The sequence below is a fragment of the Sprattus sprattus genome (assembly GCF_963457725.1).
Source record: "Sprattus sprattus genome assembly, chromosome: 9".
Taxonomy (NCBI): Eukaryota; Metazoa; Chordata; class Actinopteri; order Clupeiformes; family Clupeidae; genus Sprattus; species Sprattus sprattus.
In genome coordinates this window covers 24,994,846-25,009,689 of record NC_137928.1, presented here as the reverse complement: position 1 = coordinate 25,009,689, position 14,844 = coordinate 24,994,846, and the positions used below count along the sequence as shown (strand labels likewise).

Below are 14,844 nucleotides of genomic sequence, written 5' to 3'. Positions count from 1 at the left end.
TTGATATTCTGTAAATTTTACAAGATGACCCTGGTATCTTACTTTAAAAACTTTGTTATTATAACTCTATAACTGATTGTAAGTAAAAATGTATTATTATTGTTGTTATGTTTATTATTTGTATTATTTTACACAAGTACCATTACTTCTAAAAGCTATTCTCAATTTTTTACAATATAAGATTGTCAAAATTATTAGATATGGGCTGTTGATACAAATTTAATTAAACCAGAATGTTGTGAAATGGCATGTGCTTTTTGCACATATTTGCAGACATCCAATTTCCTGTGTAAAACTCTTTTCAATGCCCATCTTCGCCCTCTGCTGGCTGCTTTTCGAATAGTGATACATTGGTTTCGAGACCAATGTTTTTCTGCGTCCACTAGGTGGTAGTAGTGCTCCAATTATTACCAGAAAAGATTAATCAAGGCCACTGTAAGTTACACAGTTCCAGTTAATTATGTCATTGAGAAGATATACTCAAATAAACAGTAAAGTAATTGTGAATTAAAATTAAAGAGTTAATTGTGCATAACCAATATATATGCAGAGTCTTCTAAGTTCTTTGTTTACCAGCACTCTTACTGAAAGTATATTTTGTTCTGTTCTGGAACATTCCGTGGTTAAGAGATAAGATGGTCTGTGTGGCACAGGTGCTTCTGCTCCCTTTCCTTCCCTGTCTGTGTCTAAAACCCCCTTTAGGGTTTTGAAAAGCTACATTATGTATGTCCTTCAGTAACTCTGCTATCCAGGTGTTGTCTTATACTTACAGGCCTCACCACCCAACAGTAACTTTCCACTGAAACATGAGTCACGTCATCACGGAATAGTATTACTATTCCGTGATGACGTATAAAAGCTCTGTGTTTTTTATTCAGGGACTTGCAGGCTGGTAATAAACGTTGAAACTTTTGCTGGGTGCTTTGAGTTTATCTCATTTCAAAAAGACACAACAAACAATGGTTTTCATTACTCTATTTTCATGGTTGTGTTTCACTTTGTTGCATCAAAACATTTATCATATTAAGTGGCAAATGCATGACCATTACATTTGTTAATGGTGGAAGACATGAGAATTCCAAATGCATGCAGTGTTTGACACTGACTTTAAATGATTCTCAAAAAGATGTCAAATATCAGTACGTCACCTTTTGCAGAGGCATGTCAACAAATAAGGGTTATCACGGATAGCTCACACACATTTCATAACTTAATCAGATTCAGAATTCAGATGTGAAATTGTTAACCAGCAGCCCTGCGGATGTTATGACGGATCTCACAGCACACCACACCCTAGTGGCCGGCATAAGACAGAAATGACCTGTAGAACACACCTTAGCTGTGCAGGTCAAAACTATTATACAATTGTATAATACAAATAATAATACTATACTATTTTATATTATTGCACTGTAGTCTTATACAGACATGTACAAAAGTATATTACTGTACTGGTCATCTGGGACCGTATTCACAAAGCTTTTTATCTTACCACTAAGAGTGCTCCTAACTCGCGCTAAAACATTTTACGTAGGAGTAATTTCTTAAAAGTGATTCAAAACGCCTCTGAGACCTACTCATACTAAGGATAATACCAACTCCTAAGCTTAAGATAAAAGCACCGTTGCTATGGATGACGTCGATTCTCATGCACGAGTTTAGAAGGGGTGAGGACGGTGATTGGTTGTTGACAGGCTCTCTCATTAAAAACTAATTCGTGACGTCCCTCTAACAATCCCACTATATCAACTGAAAATTAGAGAATAAGCTAGGCTTCAAATTAAGTCATATTAAATAGTTATGGACAGTGCAGTTAGCAGAATGCACACGCATGATGACAAGTTTGTGCATCCAACGGGAATGACACTTTGCACGTTAAGAGAAAAAGAAAGCGATCAATATAAAATATGGCAATTGCATGTAATCAAGGCAGTAATAATTAAAGCACCCAAACTGTTAGGCTATTATATTTCCAGCCCTTGACCACTTCAAATATCAGCACATACGGCCCTTCAAGCGAAACGAACGTGAAACGTAGCCTTTAAGCGAAAGCCTACTGGTCCCAGGACCAATAGCCACTGTCACCCCAGCGGCATCCAGCTGGTCTCAAAAACCTGCTGCAGACCGCTCTCCGTTGAAATGCACGAGTCATCGGTAGGCTACATCCAGGCCACGGTGGGCGAAAACGTCCTCATCTTTTGATGGGGCAATTATTGTAATGTGTGTCGTCACTGGACATTCCTGCGATCGCCATGGAATTTACTTTGATCTTGTGTAATTGGCGATTGTCCAAAGGCAACTGGATAAACTGTTAGATGATGTGGGGTCTACAGTGCGTTGATAGTTTGATGAATTAAACGGCTGACTGATGATTCCCAGTGTCGTCATTTGCGTTTTCCGCGAAGCCAAATAGGCTATCTTTATGTTTCCAAACATTTCGCTTCGGGACACATCGTTGTTTAAAGGCGTCATTGCATCCCGCGCTAATTCCACGACAATATAAATACCTTCACGGTTTAAGCAATGTCTTTTATCAATTCCAAGTCGGCTACAGCCATCTTACGATTTTTTGTGAATAAGTCTTAGTGACTTAGGAGTCCTCATGAGGAGTTTTAAGCTGTCTTAGACTTAAGTCTACTTTTAGGGATAAAATACTTTGTGAATTGCTCTCAGTAAAAAAAAATAGGAGTCCTAAATTTAAAACTGACACTGATTCTTTGTGAATACGGCCCCTGAAATAATGAAATTGTTGAAATTGTCTCCAATTGTTGTTTTAGATGTTTAAGACAAGAAATAACCATGTGCGTAGGTGGTTCCTCAAAAAAAGTCCTCCTCTTTGTGGGCTTCTAGCAAGCTGTTTCTATTAGAAAGTGCTCCCATTTTAGTCCATTGGCTAGCCACCACGTCACCATAAACTCACCACAAGTTCAAGGAAAAAAAGTACAAAGAGTGAAATTCGAAAGGAAAAGAAAACACATTCATTCATTCACTCTTTTTTTTTTATTCATAGAGTAAAACAACAAAAAGTGGAGTACAAAATTTGCAATGTTACAACATCTCTCACAGCAGAAAGGTTTTCACCATCAGCTGCCCTTGGCACTTCAAACATATATCAACAGTATAAAAAAATGATCGAACATTCACACTCATATTCAATGGTTTGGTATATATAAAACAAAAAAATCATAAATACACACAATAAAATTCATCCAAGAACAAAAAAATGCTTATTAAAAAGTGCTTATTTAAAAGTGATTGTTTGCAGTGTGACCCTGACATTGAGTTCACTCAGGTGCTTTGGTAGCAGAGGCCTGGGCCAGGGCTGTGGCTGGGGGCAGGGCATCTGTGGCCAGGCCTGCTTTTGAGCCACGCCGCTGGTCATGGAAGAAGGTGAAGAAGATCTTCCTCCAGCCCATGGCGTTGGCCAGCCCCTCCATGGCTGGCGTTAGCTCGTCACAGCGCACACGCACGGTCTGTTCCCACAGCTCAGAAGAGTTTGAGAGCTGAGACATACACACAGATGGGTGTGCGCATGCATACAAACACACACACACACACACACACACACACACACACACACACAGACACACACAGACACACACACACACACACACACACACACACACACAGGTTCATGTGACTGTTAAATCATAATACATGATGGGAAACTGTCCAAGTAAATGGTTGTAATGGTAGATGTGTAATGCAGACCTGTGCACATTCACACGAAGGATACAACTCTCTGGAGACCAGTGTCACCAAACAGATCCCAAAGGCATAGTAGAGAGAACACACACAATCATGTCACCAAACAGATCCCAAAGGCATAGTAGAGAGAACACACACAATCATTCACATGGAAGACAAAGGTCTGCCACCCCCCCCCCCCCCCCCCCCATTTGACACCACCCTTCCCTAGCCGGATGATTGGCAGATTATCAGCCCTAGCGAGAGAACGAACGTGAGTCAGTGAGCGAGAGTGGGTGAGGTTTTACTGGTTTTACAGGTGGCCAGATGGTCTGCCTTGGGAAATCCAAAGGGGGGGTCAAAGTTGAAAGGATCTCCAGAATTAAACAAACAAACAAGCAGCAGCCTGGTACAAAGCATCGGCCATGCTGATTCCCACTTTAATGCCATGATGTGCTCCTGTAGGTCAATATTGCCCTGTGTGGTCCACAAAGGCCAAGAGGCTCAACTGGTAGCTGAAAACCTGGTACTGGAAAGACTGTTGGATGACTAATTGATTCCACTTTCTTCTAAGTTTAAATGTGTGTGACTGCTACAATAGGGAGAAAGACATGGAGAAAAAGAATGACAACCAAACTCTTATTGCATCTAAGCCACACCTGGCAGATGTCCTCCTTTCTGAATAATACTGCATTAGCATATAATATCACCACTGCCCTGCGACATTAACAGATTATTTGATTTAATAACACATTGCAAGCACGTATTAATCTACACCACCCATAAATACGTGCTTGCAATGTGTTATTAAATCAAATAATGTCGCAGAGCAGTGGTGATATTTGAGAGATGTACTGTACTGTGTATTTGAAAGATGTTGCTTCAAACCACCACACTGTTGCTATGATATGCTAATGCAGTATTATTCAGAAAGGAGGAAATAATGCAGTATTATTCTGCCAGGTGTGGCTTAGATGCAATAAGAGTTTGGTTGTCATTCTTTTTCTCCATGTCTTTCTCCCTATTGTAGCAGTCAAACACATTTAAACTTAGAAGAAAGTGGAATCAATTAGTCATCTAAGCTCACACATACACATCGGTTGATCAACCAAATACCCTAACCGTGCCCTAACACAAGATGGACCTTACCTTAGAGAACCTTTTGGAGGTTTGTGCTAGACGACCGACATCCCTGAAGCTGAGGTAGAAGAGGATACGGAGCAACAGCTGGTCGGGCAGTCGCTGCAAGTAGTCGTAGTGTCCCTCGCACAAGGCCTTACAGTGCTCAAGGGTGTGTAGGCCAAACACCACACCCACCTGGTCTGAAGACGGAGACCCTGTCAGGTGTCAAACTGCGAAGGGGACCTTTAAATGCTGCTACTCTCTAAAGTTATGCCTAGTTCTGGGTCCCATATTGTTTGTTGGAAAATATCTACACTGACCTGATGTGATTTAAGATAAGGTATCCAAGTCTTGAATTGTAGACCACTTAAAAGCTAACATGTATTGCATTTAAGGAGATGAAACACACACATACTCTAGATATAAGTCTAAATTATACTCAGACTTTTGTGAAAACAGCCAGTCAAAATTATATCCCCAATGTAAACAATGTCTAGTTAGTGTAGGTTAAATGGTTTGTTGGCCTGTTTACAGACTGGTGACCAGGCCAATCTTGGGGACTCCTGGAAATCTTACTTTGCAGCCCTGCGTCATGTAAGAAGTCATTGTAGGATTCCTTCATCTCTCCCGGTGCTGCACCCCGGAACTCCGTCCGCAAGGAGATTTTCCACGACCTCCATATTACCTGTGGCAACACAGCAAAGAGCACATTTGAGCTCTGGCATAAAACCAGGAGTTTCAGAGTTTGGGATGTATCTAATGCATATCGATATAAATAGGTTAAATAACTACTTTTAGGGGTTAAGCATGTATCTGTGACAACATTTAAAGTTAAGTAACTGATGACATTTTAAGACATAATTAGATTACAAAGTTAAGGTCTTCACTAGAGAAGCATACAATTGAAAACACTTATAATTGGATTACAATTCACTGAATGGTTGAACTTCAATTTGATCTTTATCAAGTTAGATAATGTCCCCTTGGTTCTTTCAACAGAATGCAAAATGAACATAGTGAAAGTTTCACCCCAAGCCTGACCTGAACCAAAACAGTAAAAACAAAACATAGATCAGGGCTCACTCAAGAGATAAAATATAGGCTCCTGATAAATGTGAAGTAAGTACTTTTAGTTGGCTAAAATGAATATGATTCTGGACTTGTTCAAGGTGTAGTTAGTAGTTTTAGTCGCCAAATATGAAAATGCTTCTGGACTAGTAATGATGATGTAACTCTGACTGATGGGATTTTTAAATTGTATGATTGGTCCCATAATATCACTGCGAACTTTTTCTTTGTGTCTGTTCTGTGTCAGATTATTGACAGTCTCTATAAATCGTCAACAGATCCACACAAAACGTCTCAACGTGTCAGCATGCACACATTGAATGCAAAGATAAAATAGGGGCAATTATGGGTGGTGGTGACTGGATAGGCTGGTTAAACCTATACAGGTTCACCTATACAAATTATGTAGCATTCTTTGGTTTATTTCCAATGATCCACATGGTGAAATATCTACAAACAATAAAATGTAGAGGCCAGACTATCGTGTAGGCAGGGTATACAGACACACCACCACTGCCAAAGCGTCAACAGGCCGAACGTTGCTCGAGCGTCATCCATGGCTGATAACTTGGTGAGGCAGCAAGTCAGCACTCGCACATCACCGACGTTAACGTTACAGAAGTCACGAGAACGATGAAAGAAACCACCTGTCAACTGCTCTTTAACTGAGAAGATTCTTGACCTGCTGGGCCCATGCCTGAATAGATACTTTGACAAGAAAACAGTAACCTCGACAGACAAAATTGTAAGTTGACAAACTCTGAGAGAGCTGACCCTGAAAACGTCAACGTCATGTATGTTCCTTCCCATGTCTTCAAGAGTTAGTTGTCGATATATGACCAAGACCAGCGAAGTCGTGGTATAATGAAAGTGTTCTTTTGTCTCAAATTTCGTCAAGAAAGTCTGTTTTACTAGATGTGTAGAATAACTCACCTAGCTTAGCTACTATTATAGCCACCTAGCTAGCTAACTTAGCTGCCTTAGATAATGTCAGTATTTCAGAGCCTTTGCTAATTGACACGCTAGCTTCTTTTGCTGTTTTGTTGAGTTCTAAAGACGTAACTTTAGAATTTCGAGATGACAGGGTTTAACTTAATGGATAATTTGGCCGGTTAGTTGTGGAGTGTATTATAACGTAACTAACGTTACTTACTTTAATATCAAGTCATCGTTCGGTGTTACTGTCTTTTGACAGCAGCATATTGGGGTAACGTTAGCAATGTACTGCTTTGGCGAGGAATAGGGAAATCATGACGAGGGTGAGGCTGGTTAGGCTAACTTTACTATTTCGCAGTATTGGTGAACCCGATTCATTTAGAAATTAGCTGTTGCTTAACTTTGCTGATTTATCAGTTAACTTGTATCGAATCAACACAGAAACACTAAGTTACAGTTAACGTAAAAGTACATAGCTAGCAAGCTATCCTTACATACCAAGCTATCAGTTTGGACATGAATTTGATGGTTGCCTGCCAGCTATTCAATTACCCAGAGTAGACGTTAACGTTATCTATGGCAATTTTAGGAACAAGCTGTTCTAGCTAAGCACGCCGACTTGGCTAACGTCAACTCTACCTTCGTAGTGGACACAGTGGGTTATGCGTAACATCACAGAAAACAAGGTTTCGAACTAGGAAACTGATGTAATGTTATTCGAGGTTGCTTGTCAATTGCACGTTGACTTACATCAAGGTCCTGACACATCGCGATTGGATGGCTAACGTTAACTTCAGACAATGGCAACTCGCTAGCTACCTTTTACATTTTCGTTTTTCATCTAACACTACTTTTCAATGCTGTCATGGGTATCCAGGAGAAGTTATAATCTGCCAATACAAACTATTTGCTTATAGAGTTGGTGAATAAAGACACAAATTATGGTACGTCTTATTTACCTACTTGTCGTTTACAATTCAAAGGAATTGAATTACGAGTTAGCCAGCTATGCTATCATAGCCTTACAGATGCATAGCTCTTGTATCATAAACACCACAGATGCTGTTTTTAGCGTGATATTTAGAAAACCATTAAATCGGATTTATATTTATTTACCTCAGTTTTCGTTATGACAAGTTGGAAAAAATCTTTTGAAGGAGACTTTCCCTGCCCAATTATTTCAAACACTGTACTGCCAAGTAGAGACGCCATGTTGAGACGCTACTCCGTTTCTATGACAACGAACAGGACAGCGTTTTGATCAAAGGATTCGCTTTGTGTGACATCTAATGATTTTTTAGTCTTTGGTGGGAATCTGCATTTAAATTAATGATGATTGAATTATATATTAATATGTTTTGATATATATATTTACGAAAAGCTTGAAATGGTGAAGATTAAGGGGTCACGACCTGGCGCATTGATATATATTCAGTGAAGTAAACGATCAATATTACCTAGTCAAATGTAATGACTTACTGTATGGGATATATTACTTTGATTTTAATGTATTACTAAAGAACTTGGGGTATCTGTTTTAATGTGAAAGGAAATGCGCAGGTTTTGTTTTTAAAATAGTCCCTAGCGGACGAATGTGGCACGCTTGAGCGGACGTACATTGCAGTTGCAGGTCCCTCAGCTGATGAAGGTAAAGCTGAGAGAGTGAAGCTGCAGCACTGTGTAACAGCAACAATACTGGAAGATATAGGTAACAATTAATTTTTACCAGCATAACATACAGGAACATCTCAATCCATTACATCAATAGTTCTCTCGAGAACGTTTGTTAAGAACGGCGAGCCGTCTAGCGAAAAAAATGGTTTCCAATTGTCATCTCTCGAATCCTGTTCCTGCTTTCCTGTTTTTTTGTGTCTGTGATGCAAGCACTAAAGAAGGTTCAGAGGCCATTTCGTTTCACGATTGCCTGGTGATTTGTATGATAGACACAGGGTACCACTCTAGGTAAATGTTATTGGTTTTGCGTTATGCATTTCGACGATGGTAGTGTTTGAATGCAAATATGTATTGTCAAAAGAAGACGTGTTTTCAATGGGTAGCCTGCTAACGTTAGTTGTCTAAGTTAGCAAGCTAACCATTTAGCCCAGTTGCTAGCTAGCTAAATATGTTAATCGAAGAGCTGCTGAAAAATTGTCAGTGTCTGGCCATGACTCTTTCATAAGGTGTTTTGAGGAAGATTTATTATTGTACAAAAAAAACAACAATCCGGTTTCTCTACTGTCAAATTCACCTTTTCTGTCATTTCTTCGTCAGACTAGCAGTGAAGTTGTCTGTAGATCAACAAAATATATGGAAATCGACAGCTAACGTTAATTTGCTAGCCTTTGCTCTTATTTGCAGAACGAAGTCTGCTCTAGATGGCTGTGTTGATTTACAGACTGCCCAGCTATGCTAACACAGCTCTGTTAGCCAACTGCTTAGCCAAATCATTGGGACCTCATTTGGTCAAACAAGCAAAGCATTTGTTTACGTAGTTTGTTAAGCCCTGCGTCTATACACGTCGACAAGCCTTAACGTTAGTTTATGTTATTAAGGAACCTCACACAGGACATGATAGTGAACAGTAAGTTATCCACTCTTTGAAACCCCTTACATATTAACTCGATTTTTCACGACAATAGTGTGTAGCATTGGTATCGTGTTTTACTTAGGAGTGCATAACACATTCCTTCCTACCCTTTATATTAAATTAAGTTGGTTAGCTTGTCAGCTAGCGAACGTTAGCTGTTTATGCTGAGCTATCTTGGTAATAAAAAGATACTGGCTAACATTAGTAGTTTCACTGCATTGCTTGCTAAGGTTAGTGTTGTCATTGGATAGAATTTGGAAGGTGATTGCCTGTTGGGTTACCGATGTGTACGTTAGCTTGCTAGCCAGACATTATGTGTTGGGACTGTTTTGACATCAATGAGTTTAGTCTTGTGTTAGCCATAAACCTAGCTACTGTTAGCATTACATGACCACTTAGTGACCGCATAGGAAATGTTTACTACGCATTTGCGCATATTTGGCCGTCATTCGTTTTTCTTCTTGTAATATGTTAAGTTGTGCAACGGATGTTTAAAGTCACACCTAAACCCGCATTTGCCTTAAGAATGAAACGTGTCGCTAAGTAATCGTCCGTTCCAGTGTACAAAATTGAGACCGGTGTCTGTGAGTTAGCCAGCTAAGTACGTCAGACGAAGGCCTCTCCGCGAAAGTAAGATACACTTATACACTATTTCGCGTTTTTACTGTTACACTTGTTTCGTATTTGAACTATAATAACTTGGTGAAACAACCCATCCAGTCGTCTGTTTTCAAATTGTATGAAGATCAGTGCAGATGACCGAAACCGTGGATGTTTTGCAGGCCCTAAAATGGCCTTGATGATTATGTCGTATTTTCATGTTGACGACAACCTGGCTAACATAACGTTAAAGTTTTAAGAATGTATTATTTGAGGTGTGTATTCGCATTTATATTGTCAGATTAAACCGATGTTGAGGTGGGTTGAAAAAACTGGTACGTACGGAGTAAGTTAGTAATTGTTAGATTTATGTGTTGTTTTGATAGTCATTTTGGTGAAGTCAGGTAAGCCATTTCTTGTGCCGAGTTGTCGGTTTGACAGAACGTTTATTGATTGATTCATTTCAGACAACGTATCAATTTGGGCTATTGCAGTAAGGTGTTTTAGAAGTTCACGTAACTGGCTTACATTGCAGGGGTTGTCTAGTAGTGATGTAATCATTTTTTTTGGCTGAAAACGTGGTCAACCATATGGGGTGGGGGGAATCCAGTCAGCAGTGAAGAGGTTTCTCTAATGGATAGTTTAAGCATACCCTCCATTTTCTTTTGGTTAATGAGATTTAGGTTAGCCAGAAACTGTTTAATGGAAGGGCCCACAGTTTCTCTTAGTCAGAGAAAAGAAATTATGAGGAACATGAAGAAGCAGTTTCATTTTTGCCTTTTGATTAGGGTCACCCTTAAGTTATGATGGGAAAGTAAGTGACCAGTTGTGTGTAAGATATTTGTCTCTCACTCTGTGTTGAAGAATTATTTCCAAATCAAGGATTATATTAACTGCCCAAGTTATTTTATTGTACCAAACCTATAGAATTTTGACTGATAAGTAGTTGAAATTAGAGGGACAAGATGATAAATCGCTGAACAAAATGGCCGCTCCCTTCATGATTATTATGTATTGTAATTTTCCACCACTTCCCATTTATATAAACTGTCAAATCAAATATGGACGCCGTGTTCGTTTGCTCACCTTAATGACCAACCACAAATGCATGATTGTAGTTATTGCATATGTAAAGCTCACAAAAAAGTATTTTTCCCTTCTCCCCATTTGCTTTCCCCACTTCCCCCCCACCCCTCCCTCCCTTGTCACCCTAGGCTGCTGGTTGGGGGCATTTGCACACGGCTGGTAAGTTCCTACGGTGACCGGGTCTCCTGTCCAGACGGTGTGGGGTTGGTAGAGTTGTAGAGAACAGCTGCAATTTCTGAGACTGGTGGTGGTGATTGCATTGTGTTTGTAGACAGTCTTTGTTGGGGGGCTGTGGGGGGATCTGTTCCATCTTATGGGTAACTCTCAGAAGATGATTGTGTTAAAAACAGATAAAACAGATCTGTGTCATGGATTACATAGATTTCAGTCTGCTGTAGCACCACTTACACAGTGTATTCCACTGATACTGCACATAACTTGTAGGTTGTCAATGTTTGTAGACCCATTCATCTTTAAAGCCGTCAGGTTGTACAGCTACCTTCATAAGGAGAGTGACCGTGTCCAATGGGGACCAATGTGAGATTCCCATTTCCCACTGCAAAAGAACATTTTGGCAACATTTGGTGATGGGTGGTAATCAATTCACAAAAAGATAGGTCATAACACAGGCACTCTCTTTGCCAGCATACCAGTTTGTAATGGAGTATCTGTGCTGAGGCTGCCACCATTTTAGGACAGGACTGCATGCTGTTGAGTAACATATAGGCCTAAGCAGTTTACTGTGAATGTAACCATAGTTGTTTAATCTTTAATATAATGCCTCTTATTTCAGAGCATAGTGACATATTAACAGTGATATTGTTAATATTTAGAGGACTCACTTAGATTACCTGTCACTTATGACTTGAATCCATTGTGAGGTTTTCTAGGTGTGGCCTGTTTGTTTTGTCATTGTGGGCAAGCCCAATAACTGTCATTTCTTACTTCAGCTTGATCAGTGTTGATTGATGTTTAGTGAAAAGAAACCTAGGTTTACGTGATTAGCAAGGCAAAGTTCCTAATAGGCTTTTTGAAGTGTATGTATATCCTGCTATGAAGCCTAGTCGAACCTGGAACCTCAAGCCATATTTTGGCATTACATCACAATGGAAATATATTAACAGGGCAGCAGCAGTAGTTCTTTAGGAGGTCACAAGGTTATCTTGGAACGATGCGTTTCCTAGTCAGTCTGATTTCCTGGTTTCATTTCCTTGAGCAAAACACAAAATTCAGTTTAACTAGTCAATTTGTGTCTGCTTTGGAGCTTTGCATAGATGTCTGAATTTGGTGCCGGCCTAGGTATCTATTAATGATACTATGTGCTACTATTAGCTCAATGATGAGGTGGTTGTGTTCTCTTGCCGCAAGTCTATCTGGCATTGCAGTCATCTCCATGGGTTCTTAATAGGACTAGTTGTTAAAGATCCCTATATATCAGCATGATAATTGACTGAGATGTCCTCTTGGTTGGGGTAGAATTAGGCAGTGATCATGCTCTATGTACATTTTAGCCATGTAACCAAGCTCTCTAAGCCCTTTTGCCTAATCATTTATTCTTGATTATTGAAATAGAAATGTGTATGCCCTTTAATTTTGGTAACTGACTGGAGATGTTACATATTTTTGATTCATCAAGTGAGGAGAACCAGCCAAAAAAAGGCCACTGACAACAGTAATGCACAGTCCATTTTAGTCTGTTTTAACGGCGAAAAACGGAAAGGTTTCATCAACAAACCAAAAGAAAACATTTGGGAAAATGGCTTTAGGCTCTGGGCACAGTATGAGCTAATCAAGTCAATTCTGAAAGTGAGGGCTTACCCACTTTTTCTGCATGCTAAAGGACTTCAACTTAATTGCCATAGACAGACAGAATTGTCCATCTAAATGATTGTATGCTATTGTCAGGTTTGGGCTTACTAACCATGCCATTTGGTGTCATAGTTGATTGTCAGAATGTCAGGTAACCTGGTGAATTTATGTTTATCTGTTTTATTCACCTTTTAACATTGTCAAAGGGATTCTTTTGTGGCGTCATGCCAGTAGTATGCTAATATCCTAGCTAGCAGCTTATGTGCTGGCTAACACTACAGCTCTTGCATGCTGGCTTCTGCCTGTAAATTGTTGAATGGGTATTGTAACTGTTTATAATCCTTGCTCAGTTTTAAATTTAAGTCGCCTGGTTGCTTACAATGCATTATGCTAACTGTTACCTGCACTGGATGTAGGTATAACATGCTGTCTTTGAGGCGTGTTCCACCCGTAGCTGAAATGGTTTATAGCTTTGTTTCTGTGTGCAGAATTCCTAGACTAGGCCACATAAAATGTAGAATACAAAACAAAACAAAAAAATCCAATCATTGATATCATTATGAATCTTACTAGTCCTATTGCAAATACATGTTGGGGGTTATTATAGTTACAAAATCAATTAGAGCAAATCATTATCTATACCTTAAAGGCTATATTGATATTCTCCTCTTCATTCAGTTGAAATTGCAAATACCATATTTTGCTCATCATTGGACTTAGGGGTGGGCGATATGGCAACAAAATCTTCTATCACGGTATGAGTAATTTTATATCACAGTACGGTATATATCATGGTATCGATGTTTCTGTAAATTTAATAAAGAAATGGTACAAAATAACCGTAATGTGTGTCATGTGATGTCATGCGTGATAGTGTTTACGTTCAGTATAAAACCTGTACGCGCATATACGCGCCGTCACCATTTTGATTGCACTTAAGAGATGCTACACATGTGCTGAATAAAGAGCCATTCATTGTTAACATAGCGACTAGTGAGTCATGTTATTCGTCCCGGCGACGAACACCACAATGTGTAGCTATTTCATTCCGTTTGTTAACCTTTCCGGCTGTCTGTATTTCCTAACCAGCAGCAGACGTAAAGGAAAGGGAATTAACCCGTCCCCGTAGTTAAAAACATGTAATCTACTTCGGCAGCGGAGCATTTTACTCCCCTGCAATCTCTACGGTCAGACACAGACAGCAGGAAATGTTAACAAACGGAATGAAATAGCTACACATTACACACGCTATGCTTTAATAAAACTCACGTTTTATAAGACACCACAGACAAGTCTTACCGGTAATTTCAAGTTCAGCGCGTTGAGGGATGAAAGGATATCGGCCAGATAAGACAGATTGATAAACCAATCATCAGTGAATAATTCGGCAAGAGCGGACTTTTTTTGGATAAGGAACGCATGAATGTCATGTCTAAATTCATAGCACAGTTGATCAAACAGCCGGTTGTTAAGTGCGCTGGCTTTAATGAAGTTTACAACGCGAATAGCTTTGCTCAGTGCCAATGCCTGGCGCTGTATGAAACAATGATTCCATGTAATTTCCTTGCCTGCTGCCTCATTTATTCGGTTTACAACTCCGCTTTTCCTATACCTATGTCAATATGAAAGGCACTAGTTGAGAAATTGTGCGGGAGATCCATGCGATTTGGCCAGCGATTAAAGCCCACAAAATATCCAAATTAAACAAAAATAACACTAGTTAGATTAACGCTTGCTTGTCGAAACATTGCTTGTCGAGACATGACAGTCATTTCTACAGAAATTAGACCGGTATATGTAAAAGCAGGAGGAAAGCATATGATCATCTCGAAAACCAAGGCTGTGAGTGGAACGAAGTGCTTATAATTGACGCAGGCGAAAACGTACTGGTGTGTCACCATAAACATTAATAAATATTTAGAAATACGTTTTCTTTCGGTGTGTAATTA

At 39.6% G+C, this 14,844-nt stretch overlaps 2 protein-coding genes across 6 annotated transcripts in view; one reads left to right on the top strand and one right to left on the bottom strand.

Annotated features, from left to right (window-relative positions):
- Positions 1-3,284: 3,284 nt before the first annotated feature.
- fbxo36a (F-box protein 36a) lies at positions 3,285-8,025 on the bottom strand (the record flags this gene model as incomplete). Its single annotated transcript, XM_080844700.1, has 4 exons — positions 3,285-3,503; positions 4,837-5,009; positions 5,386-5,494; positions 7,930-8,025. 4 exons carry the CDS (start codon positions 8,023-8,025, stop codon positions 3,285-3,287), a joined length of 597 nt encoding a protein of 198 aa, XP_080700826.1.
- Positions 6,449-14,844, top strand: part of trip12 (thyroid hormone receptor interactor 12) — a 63,551-nt gene continuing 55,155 nt past the window's right edge. For 2 of the 5 annotated variants that reach the window (XM_080844697.1, XM_080844693.1), the window contains exons 1-3: positions 6,449-6,622; positions 8,438-8,521; positions 11,215-11,245. The gene's annotated coding sequence lies outside the window, so the exon portion shown is untranslated. Of the gene's footprint in view, positions 6,623-8,437; positions 8,522-9,283; positions 9,395-11,214; positions 11,246-14,844 lie in introns of those variants that run through there. The other 3 variants (XM_080844695.1, XM_080844694.1, XM_080844696.1) reach the window with 3 other exon arrangements.